The sequence below is a fragment of the Mastigoproctus giganteus genome, chromosome 14, assembly GCF_048544385.1.
Source record: "Mastigoproctus giganteus isolate SK-2022 chromosome 14, ASM4854438v1, whole genome shotgun sequence".
Classification (NCBI taxonomy): Eukaryota; Metazoa; Arthropoda; class Arachnida; order Uropygi; family Thelyphonidae; genus Mastigoproctus; species Mastigoproctus giganteus.
The window spans coordinates 59,905,630-59,928,241 of NC_143588.1; the positions used below are offsets into that span (position 1 = coordinate 59,905,630).

A 22,612-nucleotide genomic window follows, 5' to 3' on the forward strand; every position below is an offset into this window, starting at 1 on the left:
AGGAAGATTAGAAACAGGAGTGACCCCAATACCAATCGCAGACTCCACTTCCTGCACTGGTCCACTATTCATAAATCTATTTATGACTATTCTGTCTCCTATCTTTTAGCCAATCTCTGATCCAAAGACGGTCTTACCAATAATACCAATTTGCTCCATTTAATATAATAGCCATTTATGGGAAATCTTATCAAAAGTTTTAAAGAAGCCTATGTAAATATTCAAAGTTGTTCCTTGTTGTTCCTTGGATTCTGCAGGGGACTAGGCACCAGAGAAGCAATTTTCTGTTTACAAATATTGCTACAAAGGTGCTATGAACATCAAAAAGACGTGTATATATGTTTTATTGACTACGAGAAAGCCTTCGATTCAGTAGACCACGACCGCCTAATTGACCGACTGAGAAAACTTGGGCTTGAAAACAATGATATCAACTTTATTACAACTCTCTACTGGAATCAAACAGCCCGGCTTCGCTATGACAACGATCTGACAGACCCAATTCCAATAAAAAAAGGCGTCCGGCAAGGCTGTCCATTATCTCCCATTCTTTTTAACATCTATTCGGAAATGATCTTCGACCAAACACTGGCTGACAAGAACATCGGCATAAAAGTTAACGGACATTACATCAATAACTTAAGATATGCCGATGACACAGCACTAATAGCGGATTCAGAACAAGATTTACAGACCATCTTGAACGAAGTGGACATAGAAAGCCAAGCATGGGGGCTACGAATCAACAAAAAGAAAACAAAGGTGATGAAGGTCAGCAGGACTGCAAGCAAAATCACGATCAAACTAAACAACGAAAAATTAGAGCAAATACACCGCTTCAAGTATCTCGGAGTACTCATTGATGACCAGCTGAACCATGACGCCGAAATCAAAAGCAGAATTGAACAAGCCAGGCAGGCATTCACCAAATGGAGAACCCTCCTCACCGACAGAAGCTTGAACATCGTGCTCAAATTACACACATTGAAATGCTACATCTGGCCAATACTGCTCTACGGTGTAGAAACCTGGACTCTAACATCAGCCACTACAAAAAAGCTCCAGGCCTTCGAAATGTGGCTCTACCGAAGAATGCTGAAAATTCCGTGGACAGCCAAGATAACCAACGCACAGGTCCTGCAGGACATGCACACGGAACGGGACCTGCTCAAAACCGTCATCAGCAGGAAATGCAAATACCTAGGTCACATCGCTAGGAACCAACAAAAATATCACCTACTACCACTCATCCTGGAGGGAAAGATCGAAGGCAAGAAACGCCCAGGCAGACCGAAAATGGCATGGCTAGATAACATCAACACCTGGCTTCACATGACAACAGCACAAATTCTACACGCAGCGCTAGACAGAGAACAATATCAAAACGAAGTCATAAACGCCATTCGGCAGCATTAAAGAAGAAGAGTTCCTTGCACCCAACTGCTTTAAGACTTCATCATAATAATTAACTATATTGGTTGGGCAAGGCTTGCCCTTCACAAGTTCAGTGTGATCCATTAAGGATAACATTCCTATCAAGATGCTCCTATATCATCCTGTATGTATATGTTAACATCCAGTGGCTGATGCAGTCTTTTTTATTACAACAGAACATATACTGTTCACTCCTGGAGCAATCCCTTCAATCAGCTTCAGTGGCTTTGCTGATACTCTTCTCTGATATTGCCATATCATTTAATTTATAGCAGTCTGACCTCTTGTCACTGTTTCCTCAGTCTGAATAACATTTCAACTGTGATGATCATTTCAAAATATTTATCCAACTTTTCTGCCACTTCTGCTGGACTTTCTGTGATTCTTCCACTTTGATCAAGTAAGGGCCTATCAGGTTCACTCTCATCTTTTTGTATTCACATAAGAAAAGAACACCTGCCGTTTTTACCTCTCTCTTCTAACAATGTTGTGTATTCAGTTTTCCTCTCTCTTACCACATCAGTGATTTTGTTACATATACATTTATAATACTCTTATAAATCTGTTATGGATCGATCTTCTTCTTCAAGAGGAGTGTTTCCATTTACAATGGGTTTTCTCAGCCTACAAGTTATTTTTTGGTAGGAATTTTTTTCCTGCCATAAAGTGCGGTTCAAGGTGTCTTGATCTGTATTTCTTCGGACTGTCATGCACTCCCGTACTCCATCCATCCATCCATCCATGTCCTCCTTCTTCCAGGAGGTATCCATTCCAGGATAGCTTTTGGATAATGGTTTCTTGCATCCATTTTACATGTCCATACCATGTTAAATGCTTTTCTTTGATAGTGTCAATAATATTTTTTTTCACTTCCATTTTCTCTCTTATGTCTTCATTCCATTTTCTGTCTCTTCTAAAAGTTCTTGCTGGGCATCTCCAAAAATCAATTTCTGTAGAGAGCAAGCAATTTGTTTTCCCCTCGCCTATTCAATGTCCAGGTTTCTGCTCCATACAATAAAAGACTTTGTACAATTGTTTGAAATATATGTTTCTTTGTTTTATTTAGAATATTTCTGCTCCATAGATTAGAATTTGACATGCCAAGATTGTAAGATTGATCCCAAATATTTGAATTTATCAACTTTTTGATTTTAAAACCTTCGATATTTAGAATGTGTCCTTATCCTGAAGACAAAATTTCAGTCTTGCTAAAATTGATTTTTAGACCCCATCATTTATATTCCTCAAACAATTGACGACATGCATAGTCTGCATCTTCTAAGTCTTGTACTGTCACCACCTGATCGTCTGTGAAAAGTAAATTGTGAATACAGATGCTCTTAATGATCGGAAATCCCATTTTATTGCATTTTTTTGACCAGGATCTCAGGTAGATGTCGATATAAATTTTGAAAAGTGTTGGTGACATGCAACAGCCTTGTAATAAGCCTTTTGAAGTGTGGAATTCAGGTGACAAAGCTGATCCCACTTTAAGTCTGCATCTATTATTTTTGTAAATTGTTTTAATAACATTAATCAATTGTCCACCAACATTTGCCTCTTTCAGTGCTTCCCACAAGAGTTTTCTTGGAACACTGTCATATGTCTTTTTAAGGTCAATGAAAATCATAAAGATTTCTTTTCCTTTTGATTGGCATTTTTCAAGGATCTGTCGTACTGTTGAGATATAATCTATACATGACCTCCGGGCAGAAAAACCACTCTGTTCTTCTGACACCTCGATTCAGGCTTCTAAATGGTTCCTGATTCATTTTCCAAGAATCTTTAACAGCGGATTCAGGATGCATATTCCTCTGTAATTTGAACAGCTTTTCCAATCACCCTTCTTATAAATTGATGTAATATATCCTGTTGTCATTTGTTTCGTTATTTCTTCTCCTCTCAGTATACCATTTAACAGTTTTTGTATCAAAGCAGCCACTCCTCTTCCTCCGTATTTCACAAGTTCCATATAAACTCCTCCAGGTCCAGGTGATTTGCCAGTCCCTCCTTTAGTAAGAGTTCCACTTCCCTAACAGAAACTTTTAAGCTCAAGTCTTCCACACCGAAATCCTCCATAGTCTTGAACTCTTCCCAGTCTTCTTTTAAAAGTCCTTCATAGTACTCCATCCAGTCTTTCAAAGGTATTAACTGCAAACCAGTTAGCAGTTAATTTAACTGTTTTCTCAAGTCTTTAAGGACTTTCCACGATTCTGCTGATCGCTTGAAGCCCAATTTACTATTAACATCGTGCATTTCCTTTCCCATTCTTAATTTTTTGCATCTACTACCAACTGATTGGCTATTTTCTTCTTTTCAACATAAATGTTCCTATATGCATCATTCCTTTCACCCAGCCATTTCTGATATGCAAGTTTTTTTTCCTCTACAGCAGCTCTTACTTTCTCTGTAATCCAGGTCTTTTTTGGTCCTTGGCTCTTCTTTTTGCCTAGGATTTCATGAGCTATTTTTTTTTTTTTTTTTTTTTACAATATTTTTTAAATATTCGTAGATTTCTTCAGTATTACCTTTTATCTCTATGTTAATTGCAGCATCCAATCTCCGGGTGAAGTTGTTTCTAATACTGTCGTCCTGAAGTAGTTCAACATTAAATTGATCCACTTGTAGCATTTCTCCCTCCCTGCATCGTTGGGTGTCCACTCTTATTTTCTTAATCCAGTTCCACCTCAGTGTTGTTTTAATAAGAAAATGATCAGATCCACATTCGGCTCCTCTATAAACTCTGAAATCTTTCAATACATATGTCCCTGAATGTTTTGAAATAATGTAATTTATAACTGGTCTAATTTGTCTTGTTTCCTGCTACCAAGTATATTTATGGATATCCTTGTGTTGGAAAAATGTGTTGTCTATTCTCAAGTCGAACTGTTCATAAAGATTGAGTAGTCTATCTCTGTTGTTATTCTTCTCTTTCTCTCCAAATCTTCCAATAACTTTGCTATTTTGTTCAGTTCCTACTCTTGCATTGAAATCACCCATTAAAAATATCTCTTTGTTCTTAGGGATTTTTTATATTAGTTCTCTCAGATCCTACCAAAATTCATCCTTCAAGGTAGCAGCAATGTCATTAGTCGGGGCATATATTCCCAAAATACATATTTCTCTCCCATACATTGTCAATTACAATGAGATCATTCTTTCATTAATAAATTTCCAGTTTTTGATGTTATGTCTCAATTTCTCTTTAACAGCAATAGAAACTCCTGCTCTTGCTCTCTTATCGACTCCACTCCAAAAATGGTAGTATTCTCCTATTATTTCCTCTCCACTTCCATTTTTATTTGTCTCCAATAACACAATGATGTCTGAATTGAATTTTTGCAGTTTATCTGGAAGAAAGTTTCTTTTAGTTGAAAGACCTTGAAGATTCCAGCATCACAAAATCATTGTCCTTTTCCGTTTGCTGAGTCATTTCCGAAAGTGCAGTCCGTTTTCATTTTCATTTGTAGGTCGTTTAACATTTGTGTATTTTTTACACTGAACGAGGAGCTAGCCCATTGCAGCAACCCCCAACCTGGAGGACCAGGGTATCTTAGTTATGCATTGATAACACTCTTAAAAATTTTCACAATAGTCTATTGCCCTGTGCATTTTCCATTTTCTCAACCTCTTTTGTTATCCATTGTGCAATCTTTCTTTCGTGAAACTTCTCTGCTGGAACAAAACAATGTATACCTTGAATAACTCCCATAACAAACCCATACTCAATAGCATATAGTTGTTTTGCAAGTTAATAAAGCCCTACCTCACCCCATTAGCATTAGTAGAGACATGCGATGCAAGAAAGAAAGCTTATGCAGCATTAAGCAAAAAAAAAAAAAAAAAACCTCCCATTTCAGCCCTCCATTCATTCCAAATGCCTGCCCAGGTCAGCCTCAAATTTATTTAGGCTATCAACTTCCACAACAAAAGATGGAAGTCTGTTCCACCAATTAACCACACACTGGCTAAAGGCAAATTTCCGCACATCTATTCTACAACTGTCTTTCCTCAATTTGAATCTATGCCCCCTCAGGTTCTTAATCTGAGCAAGAGGAAGAATCCCATCAGCATTCTGGTTGGGGCCTACTCTTCAGGTGCTGCAATTTGCAGAATTTAAGCCTTTTTATGGTAAGAGCACCCCTTTGTTCCCCCTCATCAATCTTGTTGCCCTTCTTTGTACTCATTCTAGCAACTCTACATCGTTCCAAAAATGAGGCTTCCAGACCTGTACACAGTACGCTAGATGTGGCCCAATCATTGCCTTGTACAATGGGATAATCACCCCCTGTCCCTGCTACTAGCAAACTTCCTATATATCATTGACAAGACTCCAAGACCTGCCCTGGCAGCCCATCTACACTGCTCAGCAAACTTCATATTTGACTGCACAATTACCCCCAAGTTTTTTTCACTTTCCACTTCCCTGAGTGTAGTACCGCACAGCTGGTATGTTTCTCTTGGGTTATTGCTACCCATATGCAGTACTTTGCATTTGTCAATGTTAAGCTTCAGTTGATAATTCTCAGCCCATTTGCCCAACTTGTCTAGATCCAGTTGGAGTAGCATACTGTCTTTACTGTCGTTAACAACCCTGCCAACCTTTGTATCATTCGCAAACTTGGACGTTAATCCTGATATACCTTCATCTTCATCATTGATGAATACACAAAACAACAATGGTCCCAGCATTACAGTGCAATGTCTTGAAATTAAATTCTTGTCTTTTTCCATGAACACAGAAATCTCTTTGGACAATACCCATTTTAGCAGGATAAATGTGATCCTGCAAAGTGTGCCATACAGTTCTGTAATAAAGTCCCATAACAGTTGTATGACATGGTAAAACATGTTGGCAAACCAATCCTTGAATGTCAAAAAATATAGATCACCATAACCTTTCCTGCAGAAGCCACAACTTTTGTTTTTTTGTTGTTGGCAATGACACAGAATTCGAAATGGAGCTTTTTTGCTTACTCTCTAGGTAGAAATGCCGAAACCACATCTCATCTGTTGTTATCATCTTGTGCAGAACCTCACCATCTTCAGAAAGCATCTGTTGCAGCTCCAGACAAACATCCATGTGAACTTGCTGTAGGTTAAATTCAGGTGAAACTTGCCTTGGAATCCAGCATGCACAAACACGTGTCATATGCAAATGGCCATGGAGAATATCGTGCATGCTTTTCACTGATAATGTCAACATCTCTGTCGGTTGCCTTACTGTTAAACAACAATCTACTCACCCAATTACAGAAGCAGTGTTTATGGTTTCTGTGGTTGGAGGCTGAGGATCATCAATTTTTGTGATTGAATGCCATCCATTTTTATACATTCTAAACTACCTGTGAGTTGTACTATATGGAAATATAGATTCACTATATGCACCTTTTAACATTTCATAAGCGTCAGAAGATAATTTCTTGAGACAGAAACAAATTTTGAGGGCACCATACTGTTCCTTGTATGCCATGTCCATTGTGACGTAGGCAAAACTGAACAGGCATAAAACTGACTGACTGCCAAGATCACATGTGCGCACGAGTCAACTGTGCAGTTACTATGTAATGCAGCTTGAACTGATCTTAAATTCTGCAGCTCAGGTAGAAATAGCAAGCAATGTGGTTGTTTTCAAAAAATAAACATTCTTTATTGAAAGCCTTCATTGATATTCATGATAAGAAGTTCACTACTGGTATTATTATACAGTCAAATTAAATTTTGTATTTTATGGGATTTTACAAACCTGATGCATACCCTTATACCTGCTAAATGATGACTTTCCCACCAGGAAACAATCTGGTTCATGCATGTTGTATGTGACTACTAGTGGTTTCTGCACCTATTTCAATGTCCCCATCTGAGCATAAGGTAATTAAGTTGGGCACACAAGTATTCACAAAGAAGTTAAAGTGTAATTTTGACCCATGTCACTAACCTGTATCATTCCAATGACTCCCTTAACTCCCTCCCCAATTAGAAATTTCCTTGAATCTTTAGGACCTCCTCAATGATATTAATAAAAGCCCTTGCACCTCCCTTTCTTGAAATAGTAAAAACAGTATTAAGAGTGATGTCCTGAATAAGCAAGGCACTTTCCTGGGGGGGAGAAATACCAGACAGTTCAATTCACAAAATTAAACCACTGACAGCTTATTCACAATAATACTAATAATAAGAAGGAAATTTTCTTACATTGTACTAATTGCAGCCCCAACAGCTGGATGATCAACATCTTCTGGGGGACCTGCAACAAAATAAAATATTAACAATAATAATGAGGAGGAAAAAGAAGGTGTAGTAGTAATATGGTTTTAGGAGAATTGACGACTAAGGCCATATTACTCTGTGTATTGTTTGTAAATTGCATGTGTTCTGTGGTCGTTTTTCTGTCTGCTGGATGAAAAAAGTTTCTTAGAGGAAAAACCATACTACCCTCACCTAAGATCAACTAACTCAGCCACGTTGTGATAAAGGCCCATAAAAATTCCTCCCATCATCGACAGGACTCGAACCCAGACCTTTTCCACCTGGTGTGGGGAGGATAGTGATCCTACCAACTGTGCTACCCATAAGGGCTGGAGAAAGAAGGCAGAGGAGAAGAAGAAAAAGAAGAAAGATGGGCAAAGAAGGCACTTGTGGTAGACCCTACAATGACCTCCATCAAGACTACACAGATAAGAGGCTTTGAATGCATGGTTAATGAGTATGAGGCTCTTACCCGAGACCGAAGGATTCATGCTCGCTATCCAAGGCCAGGTTATCAACACCAGTGGCAGATCCCAACAGTGACAGATGTCAAAAATGTAATCTGGCCACAGAAACAATCGAGCTCATCACCACGGAATGCAAGGTGATCACCCAGAAGATCACTCACAGAAGCCAGGGAAAAAATACTAGTTGATCAAAGAAGTATGGCATATTACATGTACAAATCCCAGGCAGTACTAGAGATCCCCTACTCAAAATCTATAAATAAAGGACCATGCCATAATAATGGACAAGACAGTCCCGCACAACAGACCAGATATGACCCTCATTGACAAGAAGAAATGGCAACCTACCTGATCAGCATAGCAGTGACCATCAACATCCAGAAAACCAATGTGGAGATGATCAGAAAGTATACAGATCTAAGACAGGAAGACATAGAAATATGGCATATGGAACAAGTAATGACCACCCTGATTACACTGTCAACCACTGGCATTGTGACAAAGAGCCTTCATAAGAATCTAGCAGCAATAGCCTTTGCAGAGAACACTTACATGGAACTCCAGAAAGAAGTTGAATAGCCAGAAAGTTTCTCAACTAATAATAGTAACCAGACATAATGACCACCCCACGCACCCGGTAACAGTGCCTGTCATAAGATGAAAAAATCCCCCATCAAGAGAAATAATAATAATGTTTCTCTCTAAAAATCACTTCAAAACATAAAAAATTAATAAAAATAACTCCACAAAATATTATATAAGATCATAATATTGTTTCATCTAGGAAAATTCTGGTTCATAATACATCAGATCTAGATTAATATCAAAACAATTCAAATCTTAATACACATCATTCATATCAGTGTACTGTGTATGTAAATTCTGTCAGATGCTGCAAGAGAAATTAACCACAAAGTTTATAGAGAAAGAGAGAGAAGAATGAGGACAAAGAATTATAGATAACCCAGCTAATGTTGCTGATAATCTCTACTTGCTTCGGGGAAACGCAGACTAATATTAACAGAAGCTGCTGACAGAGGTATAAGTGATTCTTTCACAGCTTCTAGGGGAACATGCAGCAGCCTGGAAATAGAGGTGTTGGGGATTTCAAGGCCTTCTGGGGGTCCTCATGGAACAAAGAAATACATGGGCTGTATTAGTGTTATTAAGAGTAAAAACAGGTCGGGTATACTTACATGTACACCAATGCGAATCCCAGGCAGTAAAAAAAGTTTGATGGATTTGAAGTACCGGTCAAGTTATTAAATGCAGACATTTCGGGGATACTGAAGACATGGTGTCATTCGAAAAATACAGATGCATAATTTGAATATGGGAGGGATACAATGTTGTACAATGATGAGACTTGTGGCAGAGAATAAAAAAAATGGGATATGCATAAATTATGAGGTGATATATGAGGGGTGATAATTTAATTCATGGACTGGCACAAGATTTTATGTTTATCGCACAAACTTTACATAACTGTCGCTAGATGCACTCTCCTTGATCACTACTGAGCAGACTGTGTGTGTGTGTGTGTGTGTGCGTGTGTGTGTGTGTGTGTGCGTGTGCGTGTGTGTGTGTGTGCCAGTACCTGTTGAGCTAGTGTTGCATGAAGAGAGTTTTTTAGCAGCGTGTCATTGCCGATCGTTTTGAAGCAAGTATCATGTTGGACATACAGACTGAACAATGACGTGATTCATTATTGTGTCAGATGGGACTTAAATGCATCGAAAACAGTTAAAGAGATGAATGAAGCATATAGTAATGAGTGTCTTGGTAGTATAGCCATATTTATATGGCACAAGTGATTAAGTGAAGGCCACGAGTCTGTTGCAGCCCAAGACCTGGCAGCCTTTCTCCTCAACAACTCTTGAGCAAATTACAAAAGCCCAGGAAATCTTGAATGAAGACAGGTGAATTACACTTTGTGAATTAGCTTTAGAATGCCCATTTCATATGGTAGTGCTCACAATATTGTGAAATATCACTGAAAATGTCACGAATCTATGCCCGCTGGACTCCACACAATTTGACTCTAGAACAAAAACAGCAAAAAATAGACTTGGGCAAAGAAATGATTAATCATTTTGAAACACAGGTTCAAAACTTCTTAAATTGAATAGTGACTTGTAATGAAACTAGGATTTTTCACTATGATCCAGAGACAAAACAACAGTCGAGTGAGTGGAAGCATTCTGATTCACAAAAAACTAAGAAATTTCGAGCTTCTCGTTCGGCTGTTCTTGTGTTTTTTGACGTAAAAGGCATTCTTGTTATACATTTTGTGCCTCATGGAACAACTATGAATAAGGAAGCACACTCTGAGGTTCTCAGAGTAAAACCTCAACACATCATTCATGAGAAATATCAAGAACTTTCCAGTGTGAACTGGTTTCTCTATCAAGAAAATGCCAGGCCCATACGGCTAATATTGTGCAGCCAGTGGATGCCAAGGTTCTGCCATATCCCCCTTATTCACCACATGTGATTTCTTCCTGTTTCCATGTCTGAAGAAAGCATTAAAAGGCAAGTGTTTTGCATCATACTACAATGCTCAAGGCCACAACAGAAACACTTCACAGTCTTTTGAAAAATGGCTTGCAGGAAGCATTTAATGCATGGGTAGGATGGTGGCAAAAGTGTGTAAAGTTCAAGGGAGAGTATTTCGAGGAGAATAAATCCACAGACGATTCAGATGATGACAATTAAGAGATCTTGCACCAGTCCAAGAATTAAATGATCACCCCTAGTAGAAGCCTACAGAAGAAATAAACTAGTCTGCAATCAAGTCAAAAAAGAGGTTAGGCAAGCTAAGTTATATTACAAGAAGTCTCTGGAAAAGAATGCACAGAAAAAGCAACAGAGGCTTCTTTACTTAGGTAAAGAATAGAAAAGAGGGAATGAATCACATTGGTCTACTTGATATCAATCGTTTAACTGTTGATGATCCTGCTCAGTTATTAACAAACTGACCAGGTATTTGTTACTTCATTTACACGAGGAATCCTTTAGGGAACGGGATAGAAGTTTATCAATTTCTAACAGGGTGATAAATGAGAGGAAAGTAGAAGAGAAACTGTTGAAATGAAACCTAAAAAAGACACCTTTGGTGGATGGGACCTTAGATCAATCCAATTATATTGTGAAGGCAGCAAAAGGATAATCAAATATTTATGAGGATACACTTGAATTTAGGGGGAAATTCCTGTCGACTGGAGATGTGAAAAATGTATCCCCAATTGGAAAAGGGGATAAAAGGGTGATACAGGTAATTACAGACCTGTTAGCTTGACTTTTGTTATAGAGAAAATAATAGAGTCACTATTTAAACAAGTAATGCAGGAACATCTTGACAGGAATTTAGTTATACTGCAGTCACAGCTTGGATTAGGGGATGATTCTGTCTGGCCAGTATGATTGGATACTATGACACAGTAAAAAATGAACTGGATGCAAAAAATAATTCTGACATCACATACTTAAATTTCAGTGAAGCTTTTGAGACTGTTCTACATGAAAGAATGCTATACAAATTGGAGCAGTGTGGCATTAAGGGCAGGTTACTGCTATGGATAAAGGGATGGTTGAATGGGAGAAGACTGTTTATGGGCTGCAAGAGCAACAAGGCCATAATGCACTGGGAGAAGCCACAGTGGTTATCAATGGACACTTCTTGGACTAAGGTCATTAATGAAGTTGCCCTAATACTGATAAAAGCATATCAGACTTAATGTCTTAGTTTGCAGATGATACAAAAGTTGGCAGAGTAGATAATCACAGTAATTAGGGTATGTTACTGCAGCAAGATCTATACAAATTATGCAGACGTGCTGAGAAGTGACTATTGAAGTTTAGCATTGATAAATGCAAGATGATATATATATATATATATATATATATATATATAGAGCAGTAATCCCAGATTAATGTATCAACTGTATGGTACCACACTATGGTAGTGGAGGATGAAAAAGACCTAATTGTGCAGTGAGCTATGAAGGAGTCCGAGAAATGCAAATAGGCTATCAGGACAGCTCATGGAGTTTTGTTAAGGATACAGAAATCCCAATGTACAAGGCAATGCTTAGACCACATCTTGAGTACTGCATATTGGTCTGTAGCATATGGATCTGTTGGAGCTGGTACAGTGAAAATCAACAAGATTACTGAGAGAAATAGAAGGATGCTCTTACCAGGAAAGACTTCAGTTCTGCATAACTGCATTGTCTGGAGACTGGCCACCTGTAAGATCTGACTTATGTGCTTAAGGCTTTTGAATGGACTGAGTAAGTTCAATGTTAATGGCTTTCTTCCTCTTGCTCAGGCTACACACATAACAGGACATAAATTCAAATTAACTGAAACTGAATAAGGATGGTTGCAGGCGAGATGCACAAAAATTTACCTTCAGCCAGCAAGTAGTTGTTTATTGGAACAAACTTGCATCTGGTATTTTAGAAGTAGGTAATTTTATAAATATGATGAAGAACTAGGCAAACTATTAGAGCAGATGAACAGGTGAAATGTAAAGGATTTTTTTTTAGACATGAAAGATCATTTGCAGAGAGGAGAAACTGAAATTACAGAAGCCTGTTTATTAGAAAACTTAAAAAAGCTTCAAACCTGAAAGTAAGGCTGTAGAGTTCACAGATATATCCAGTAGCTTTGAGGGAAGTAGAGATAGAGTATAGAAAACTGTTAAGATTAACTATGAAGACATCACTAGACTCAATGGAGATTCCTTTGGAGTGGAAATGTACAAAAGTATCACCAATATATAAAGAGATTTCTAAGAATGCTCTGAATAACTAGAAACCAATCAGTATAACTTTAGTTCATTAAGGAAAATCATGGAACAAATAATGACAATGCAATACAGTGGTATCTAGATAGAAGTGGAATTATGAAGGAAAGTTCTGTAAAGGGAAACCTTGTTTAACTAATCTTGTTAGCTATGAAAGAGAATCATGAAGTGGATGTAATTTTGATATTCTTTATTTGAACTTTAAAAAAGCATTTGACTGTACTACACAAGTGCATAAATTGTAATACACATGCTGGTATCAGGCATAATATCTTTAGATGAACTGCAGGACAGCAGAGGATTGTGATTAATGGACACTTCAGATTCAGCTGGTATTAGTAAGACCAAATGATGCAAGAAAGTGGACAAAAGCAAAATTGGCCAAAAAAAAAAAAAAAGTAATAATAATAATAATAATAATAATAAAATAAAACAGAATATTCATACTATTCCATTCCCACAAGGTAAGAACCAGGTAAGAACCAATTCCACTTTGAACTTAGCCAGACTCAATGCCTCTGCCACACAAGGAGAAAACTTATCGCAATTGTTTTGACAAGCAGTTGCCCATTGGTGTACTTCTGGAGATCCAATCTTCTGTCAGATCTCCTCTCTTAGATGTCTAGTTGACAAACAAAATTTGCAGTTCACACCTTCATCAATCTGCACTAATCACTACTGTGGTTGCTCTTCATTGAACCCGATCCTGAAGTTCTGCCACTTTTTGGGTATGGTCTCCAGACACAATATTTCAAATGTAGTCTAATCATCTTGCATGGATTGTTAATCAACCTTAAAAACTTCAAATCATTAGCAAACTCTGATAGCTTCTCTTGGATACCCATATCAATATCATTTATGAAAATTAGAAATTGAAGCATTCAAGGCTTCTGTGACTTAATTCTAACATAATTGTGCTCTGTGATCTATCATCGTAGTTCAGATAGGTCATCTTAAGCTGTCATAATCTCTTTTCCTGAAATTAAATCCCATTCCTTTGCCTTTAATAACTGCTACCAATCTCCTAATGGACCAACTTAGAACTCGGTAATTATTCCACACTAATGGTTTTGTATCATTGATCCTATAATGTCAACTGTTCCATGGGTGATGATCCTAATATGACCTAAGGGTGGTGGTTCTAGTACTTTCTCTAACGTGCTGATGCAAATAACAATCACCTAGTTGATTTAAAAATTTTGTTTCTCCATGGTGAGTTTTCCTCCAACTTGCTCCAATCAATTAGGGACAAACTGAAATCACCCATAATAAGACATTAACACTTGCTTGTCCAATCCATTTGAATGCAGAGGGTCTCATCATAATCTTCAAAATATTCTCATCTTTATATTAATCACATCCCACTCTCATTATATATTTGCTTCCAACTAACTCAACACTACACAGATTCTACACTAACATGCATAACTTCTGAATCTGGAAAAGTTTATGTCACTATCAGGCTGCATTTGATAAAAATGCATGACCTCACTATCTTCCCTATTCATCCTATATACATTGTACATAACATAGTAAAACTCATCATTCACCATTTGCAAGTGGAAAGACATTTCCTTTAGCCCTATAATGCCAGTATTTGTTGTCCTAACTAGAGTGCAAATTCATTTTACTGATGATACTCCTGACATTACAATATTAATTAAGTTAATTACAAAGAAATGGGTTATTTTTAAAAATTTTATCCCTAAAAGACAGTCAAGATTCAACAGAATTAGACTTAGGAAGTTGTTTTATAGCACAAGGCTAACTTACAACCTACTTGCCTTCTGATAGGCTAATTAACAGCAAAATTAATCCAAAATAATGATACTGTTACTTTCCGACTTTTTTTGCAACGAACAGTTTTAAATGCAGAACGCCTTTACTTCTATACAGTAAAATAGAATATATGGGTCTGAAACTGTGTTACCTGATGTCAACGTAATAACCTGAGCAGTTGCAGCATTCATAGCTGCTAACTGTGATGACACATTCTGTTTTTTCACATCCATAGTGCTTTGCTTCCACTGTAGAGAAGCCGGATCAGTTCCTAGTTCAGGAAGTTGCACTTTGATCTGAAGTTCCTTCTGTGCAGCATCTACTGCATCCCGTCCAGCATCAATTGTACTAAGTAATGCTCTCTGTGGTTCTGTGAGGGTACTGTGAAGTTTTGGGTGCTGTGGCTGAAAAAGAGTAAAATATAATTAATAAAAATAAATAAGAAAAACATTTACCTCCTTCCCTCCCTCTCTAGTTCTCTGTGCATCCTATTTAGCACAGATAGATAAGAGATGCTAAGACTTTTGAAGGTCACTGATCTGTTAAAATTTAAGGCCACCACCATAAGTTGCCCTACGTTACACTACTAATAAGCAACACAACTCTAAAAAGAGAGGTATATTATTATTTATTAATAAAGTTTAGAGAAATTTACCTATATATTGTCTTGCAGAACCCTTCACAGCAACACTCTCCAAATTAAAAAAGAATCTAAAAATTAGTTTACATGAATTCTTGCACCTTTGAAATCAAGATAATAAAACTCCAACCCGACTGTTAGTTCAGCTAACAGTTATTTGGTATTAAATATTTTTGGATAAAAAGTCTGGAAAAGTAATCATCAGGTATAAAAGTGGAGAAAAATTATACTGAAAGCAGCTAAGGAGGTCAACAAACCCTTATCTATTATTAAAAAGGCATTTTAGAATTAAGTCAAGTTCCAGAAGACAGAAAAAGTTCCAATAAATATTCAGATGTCTTTCCCATAAACAAAGGTAGTTCTAAAAGTGATCTGTGCAAATAGACCTGAAGATCTGACTTCTAAGATGGGAAAAAATTATGGAATCTATGATTAAGGATATAGTGCAGGAGCACCTCAATGGTAAATAGATTATACAAGAATGTAAACAGTTTTATTAAGAGACTTTGACTAGAAATCTTGTAAGGTACTATGAGGTAACTACAAATGGAAGTGGACAAAAGGTCTAAATTTGATATAATTTACTTGCTTATACTGGTCCTTGATGGACAAGTGTGAGCATACATTCAGAGAAATCGAATTTCTAGCTTGTGAACTCCATTATTCAGTCTTTAATTATGTGAAAAAATATACACATCATCTGTGATATAAATACAAACACTTATACAAGTAAAGATACAACAAATGTGTGAATTCATAAGGGATCAATTAGCAATAAAATCAGGAATCAACATAAGATTGATACGTGATAATTTGTGTATTACAGCATTAATTTATGATAAAGTTAAATTCCATTATGACGAATAATTTTTAACAAAATCACTACAATGAAAATATTTCCAGTACCTAGACAATCATTATTAGTGCTAGAAAATCTGGCCTACTATGCAGAGAATTTACTTATACGGTATGTAACTTAACTGTTCCCAGGCTTCATCAGGAGAAATTAATTTGGTCAGTGATTAGGTATCTGAAGTCTTTGCTGATAGACCTTTGAGGGATTGTTAAAATATATAACCAGCAATTTCACATTTAATTGATTGCATATAATATGAGTTTAGTTCAAACTGCTGACAGCAAAAAAAAGAACTGGCCAAAAGGCAAACATTTAAAATATCAACAGTTCAAAACACCTACATTTTAACCCATTCAATGTGGGTTTTTTTTTTTTTTGGTAGTTTTTGGCGCATTGGCTTCTGTGGCCATAGTGCACCTCCCAAGGTTTTTTGCAGTACTTTGATCCAAGCCCGAGGCGGGATTCGAACCCGCAACCTTTGGGTTGCCAGGCAGGCACTTTACTCACCCGGCTAGCCCGGTCGGCAATGTGTTTTGTACAGAAATAACTGTTTTCGTTGTGGGCATTATGACTTTTGGCAATTTGATCAACATGATAATGTCGATCAAATTCTGAACACGATAAGCAAATGATATACACATGATTCTGAACATGATAATCAAATGATATACACACATGATATGGAAAATATTAAATAAACTGGGGGCTCTTCATTTTTGCAATTCTTCATAATTCTCACTCATTCCAATAAGTGTACTGCAACAAACACTATATCCAGTGCTTTAGCTATGACATATGGATAGTCTATGTCAAGGGTGTCAAACTGGCAGCCCGCAAAAAAATGCCCAAAAATAAAATGTTAAAGTAAACAATTAAAAAGTACCTATTTATAATTCTATAATATATGGATTAAAAAACCTCTGTAATAAATATAAAAATAATCATTTTAATTGATAATAATTAAAAAAAAAAAAAAAAAAGACTGGATCGATGGAGCCTTGATTAGAAAGAACTAAAATATAAATAGTAATTTCAAATGAATGAAAATTGAAATTATTATCTTTAAATAACATTTTAACTTTTTAGTTTATTTCTTTAAAAATAAAAAAGTTACATTTTACTTTTTTAAATGGAGAAATCTTAATCTAAATTTCTTTTACATTTAAACTAATATTACAATATTGCAAATGCAGCATTTTTTATAATTTTATTGAAAATATACTTCATTCGTACTAGTTTCTTTGTCGGGATCTGTTGTGTTGTGTGCATTGTGTTTGCTATCTATAATTTAACAAATATCTAAGTAATCATTTTTTAAATTTTATAATTTTAATTTCAACTATAGAATTACAATTAATTAGGAAACGTTTCGGAAATTGTTATTGTTACAAAATCCATCTTCAGTCTTTGTAGTAATTTCCGAAACATTTCCTAATAAATTGTAACTAATAGAGGTGATTACCAGTTCATCAACAGCCACTTTACTCCCATTTCTTCACTATACATACTAAATTCTGAATTACTTGTATTCTATAGATCTGAATAAAAATTTAAATGTTAATTACATGAGTTTTAATTATCCTGATTATGCTACTAAATCCTGAATCAATATATAATATTTAAGAAAATTTTATGTGGCCCCCAAAAATCATACCATCACACAAAATAGAACGCGACAGAAATGAGTTTGACACACCTGGTCTATGTGATAAGTAGAAGAAAAAGGATTAACTGCCAGATTATTATTTGCCATACTTTATGATGTTTGGATGGCATTAATCCTTCTAAAAGAGCCAAATATAAAATTTTGTAAAAATCCATCCAACTGGAGTAGAATTGTTAGATACAGGTGAATGGATGGACATGGCAAAAATAATAGGTACTTATACATATATGAATGCACCAAAAAAGTAATAAAAAAAATTAATACTGTTTATAAAATCTCATTAAACATGACTTTATCTGTGGTTTCATGGCCTGACAACTATCTGCCCAACTCTGGTAACATTTGATATTGTAATAGTAATCATGGCGTGTGATGCAAGAAAGCATGCGTATGAGTTTATGTAACATTAAGCAAAAAAAAAATATATATATATATATATATAACCATTCCCTCTAAATGTTTGTCCAGTTCCTCCTTAAATTTATTTAACCTATCAACTTCCACAATGACAGATGGAAGTTTATTCCAGCAATTAACAACCCGCTGGCTAAAGGCAAATTTCCGCACATCTATTCTACAGCTTCTTTCCTCAATTTGAATTTATGATCCCTTAGGTTCATAATCTGAACAAGTGGAAGAATCCCATCAGAAATCAGCATGTTCAACCCATTTGCCTTACACACCTTAATCGATCACCTCGCAGGTGCCTAGTCTCCAGCTGCTGCAATTTCTTTTGGTAAGTCTCTTTTGGTAAGAGGATCCCTTCATTCCACTCACCAATCTTGTTGCCCTTCTCTGTACATGCTCAAGTAAATCTATGTGCTTCCCAAAATGAGGCCTCAAAACTTGTATGCAGTACTCAAGGCATGGCCTGACCATTGCCTTATACAGAGGGTCAATCACCTCCTTTTCCCTGCTAGCAAAATTCCTGTATATCATTGAAAAAACCCCATGACCTTCTCTGGCAGCATGTCTGCATTGCTCAGAAAACTTCATATCTGACTGCACAATTACTCCCAGATCTTTTTCATTTTCAACTACCTTAAGTGTAGTACCACAAAAATTTGTACATTTCTCTGGGGTTACTTCTACCCATATGCAGTACTTTGCATTTGTCAAGGTTAAACTTCAGTTGCCACTTCTCAGCCCATCTTCCCAAATTTTCTAGATCCTGTTGCAGTAGAACACTGCCATTACTGTCATTAACAACCCTGCCAACCTTTGTATCATCTGCAAACTTCGACACTAAACTTGATATACCTTCATCAATATCATTGATAAATATACAATACAACAGTGGACCCAACACCGAACTCGGTGGAACTCCACTAATAACACATTAGTCAATGAAGAGCAGTGCCCATTGATTACCACACTCTCTCTTCTCCCACTCAACTACCCTTTTATCCATTGTAGCAACTTACCCTTAATAAAATTCTGCTCCAATCTGTACAGTAGTCTTCCATACACAACAGTGTGAAAAGTTTTCTTGAAATCCAGGTATATGATATCAAAATTATTTTTTGCATCCAGTTCCTTTGTAACCACATCATAATACCAATCAAATTTGTCAGACAAGACTTTCCCTTAACAAACCCAGCCTGTGTCTGAATTATTGCTGCAGTCTTGTCCAGATGATCTTGCAATGCATCTTTAACCAGTGATTCCATTATTTTACCCGGAACAGAAGTTAAACTAAATAGTCTGTAATTACTCGTGTCGCCCTTCGATTCCTCTTTGTGAATTGGGAATACATTTTCACATGTCCAGTCCGTGGGGACTTCCCCTGAGTCCAAGAATGCTCTCATAATTATGGCTAAGTGTTTGCTTACTTCCTTTGCCACCTCATTTAATATAACTGGATAGATCCCAGGTGCCTTTCTTATGTTTAACTTCAACAATTTCTCCTCCACTTTGCTCTCAGTTACTACAAAATCATTAAGCACCCTGCTACAATTTGATAACCTTCTGGCATTTTCAATCCTTAATAACTCCTTATGTGTGAATGTAGATGCAAAATACTCATTCAGTTTGTTTGCTATCTGAGCAGGATCATCGACAGTCGAACCATCGATATCAAGTGGACCAATCAGATTCATCCCCTTCCTTTTAGAGTTTACATAAATAAAGAAATCCTTACTGTTTTTCTTAGCATCCTTTGCCAAAGATTGCTCGTAATCTGCCTTTGCCTGCCTAACCTCCTTTGTGACTTGATTACAGACTAGCTTATATCTGCCACAGGCTTCCATTGTGGTTAACTACATCAATAATTTATATCAGATGCAATAGCATATCTTATTGTAGTTATCTCAAGACAATACATACAGATTGCCATACCACTTGATGTTATAATACATCTCATAGATGTAAAAACAGTGTACCCATATTGCCATGGTCATCACCTTAAATTTTACTTCTCATTCTTTAATCTTAAATTTGATTATTATATTATTTCAGTGTATTACAAATTATTAGCAAAATTCAAATACATGGGCTTTTAAATAATACTATTAACTAGGATTGTGATTTGTATTCAGTATGTTTGGTATTGTCATTAAACTAAGAATGTATTCTTAAATATATGATCTATAATTGTTCAAAAGTTCAAAGTTAAATTTATATAATTGCCACTATCTAACACTACAGAAGGTGAAAATGCATCTAAACAGTTCAATTTATACATGCCATTTGAATAACAGACTTTATAATCAGTATGTTTATTTTCACTGTCTTCTTTTTTTTAATTATTTTACCGTCTACTGAGCTAACGGTTTATGCTAGTTAACATCAAATTCATAGCACAAAAAAGATATACAGGGTGGGCGGTATCGAAAAGTTCGTATCCTTACCTAGAAATAATAGCCATAGAAAGGTGAAACTTCACAGGAACTTAAATCCTTTTCTATGTACTCTCCATGTATAGTAACGCATTTCTCCCATCTATGGATCAGTTGTTTAATGCCTTGAACAAAGAAGTCCACACTTTTTGCCAGAAACCATGATTCCACTTCGTTGATGACTTCCTGTGGAGGTGTGCTTCCACTGCTTTCACATGTCATTAGTCTCCAGATCATACTAGTACACCCAGCATTCGTCATCAACCGATCAAAAAAGTTCTCAACGTCCACATAACACAAAATAGTTGGCAAGAACATTGCATTCAACGTCTTCTGCAAAGGCGTCAGCAATCTTGTAACCCATCATGCGGAAACCTTAGACATGTGCAGATGGTCATGTAAAATGCTGTGGGCAGACCCATAACTAATTCCCACTACATTTGTGATGAAATGAATTGTCACATGTCTGTCCCTCAGCACCAGCTGCTCAACCTTTGCAACCGCCTCACTGTCTGTGGACGTTGATGGCCTTCCTTCTCTTGGCTCATCAAAGACACTTGTATGACCGCACTGGAACTCCAGTTTCCACTTTTTTACAGTGCCATATGATGGACAATTCTGCCCAAACACAGCTTCATTTCTTCATCAATTTCCTGATCTTTCTTGCCCTGCAAATGCAGGAGCTTGATCACTGATCAATACTCCATTTTGTCAACCACAACGTCCTTCCACAGATTCCGGGCTCCAACTCTGGTGTATGATCACCTACAAGAATGAAATTTCACATGTTAGTTATTGAATATGTAGACAACTTATATTAAAAATGGCATCTTTCTACTGATGTTTTATCTAGGTCAGTGTACAAACCTTTTGAAACCCCTCATAATTACTGATTCATATTTTATATTACTAAGTATATTTTTCCATCCTCAATGAATCCATTAAATGAAGCTTTTATCATTGAAGCCTATGTAATACTGATATAAAGAGCACAGAAATGGAGAGTAATATGCTTTTATTTTCATATTGATGGCTGTTGGTGTCTGACAATGTACATATCAATGTATAAAGCAGATAACTGGTACTATTCTGGTTTGTATATTTTAAAACTGACACACACACACACACACATATATATATCTTACTAGGTTAAAGCTAATTAAAGATATAAATATGTGAACTGAACTTCATTAGGCTCATACAATGTTCCAGTCACCTTCTTTGTAATGTGAATTGCTACCTAAGCTATTATCTATACTTCAGCAATTTTTTTATATGTAAACTTACTGTTACAGGTGAGTAGGCATTATGAGCTTGGCCCTTTATTTCTCCATACTGGGCTCCTTGCATCTGACCTGTACTGTAAGGCCTGGCTGCTGAGAAAAAAATTTAAAATATTTAAGCTTATTTAGGTAAATGGAGACAAGGAAACAATAAATGAAATGTGCACTGTTGGGAAGTGTTTGGGATTGTATGAACAAATCTAACCTAACATTTCATATACTATCACAGATTCATGGACTGTTCTTTATAACAATGAACATGACACCAAGATACGCATTAAATGTACAGTAGATATCTAATAATGCAGGATGACAGAAGGCTGGCTGGCTGGTGCATCAACTACTTCAGTTATGGTGCCGTATTTCATATGGTATGCAACGTCATACTTTTTTTTTTATCATGTATTATCCATTGGTCTTCAGCCCAGGGAATGGCTGAGCTTAATGGAGACTTATCATGTATTATATGTATTATATTCAAATGAATGTGTTTTTATGGGCCAGAGTTACATGTTGTATGGGCAAAAAAAAAAAAAAAAAACAGAATAATTAGCAGAATAATAGGGATGTAGAAGAAAATAAGGTATAGAC

At 36.4% G+C, this 22,612-nt stretch overlaps 1 protein-coding gene across 5 annotated transcripts in view; it reads right to left on the reverse strand.

Moving 5' to 3' along the window:
• Positions 1 to 22,612, reverse strand: part of rhea (Talin_middle and talin-RS domain-containing protein rhea) — a 771,509-nt gene that overhangs the window by 385,517 nt on the left and 363,380 nt on the right. For 4 of the 5 annotated variants that reach the window (XM_090388752.1, XM_090388753.1, XM_090388754.1 and 1 more), the window contains exons 16-18: positions 22,026 to 22,114; positions 14,891 to 15,143; positions 7,630 to 7,681 (exon numbers count right to left, since the gene is read on the reverse strand). In XM_090388752.1, coding sequence (XP_090244878.1) covers positions 7,630 to 7,681; positions 14,891 to 15,143; positions 22,026 to 22,114 — 394 coding nt within the window. The remainder of the gene's footprint in view (positions 1 to 7,629; positions 7,682 to 14,890; positions 15,144 to 22,025; positions 22,115 to 22,612) is intronic. The other variant, XM_090388755.1, reaches the window with a different exon arrangement.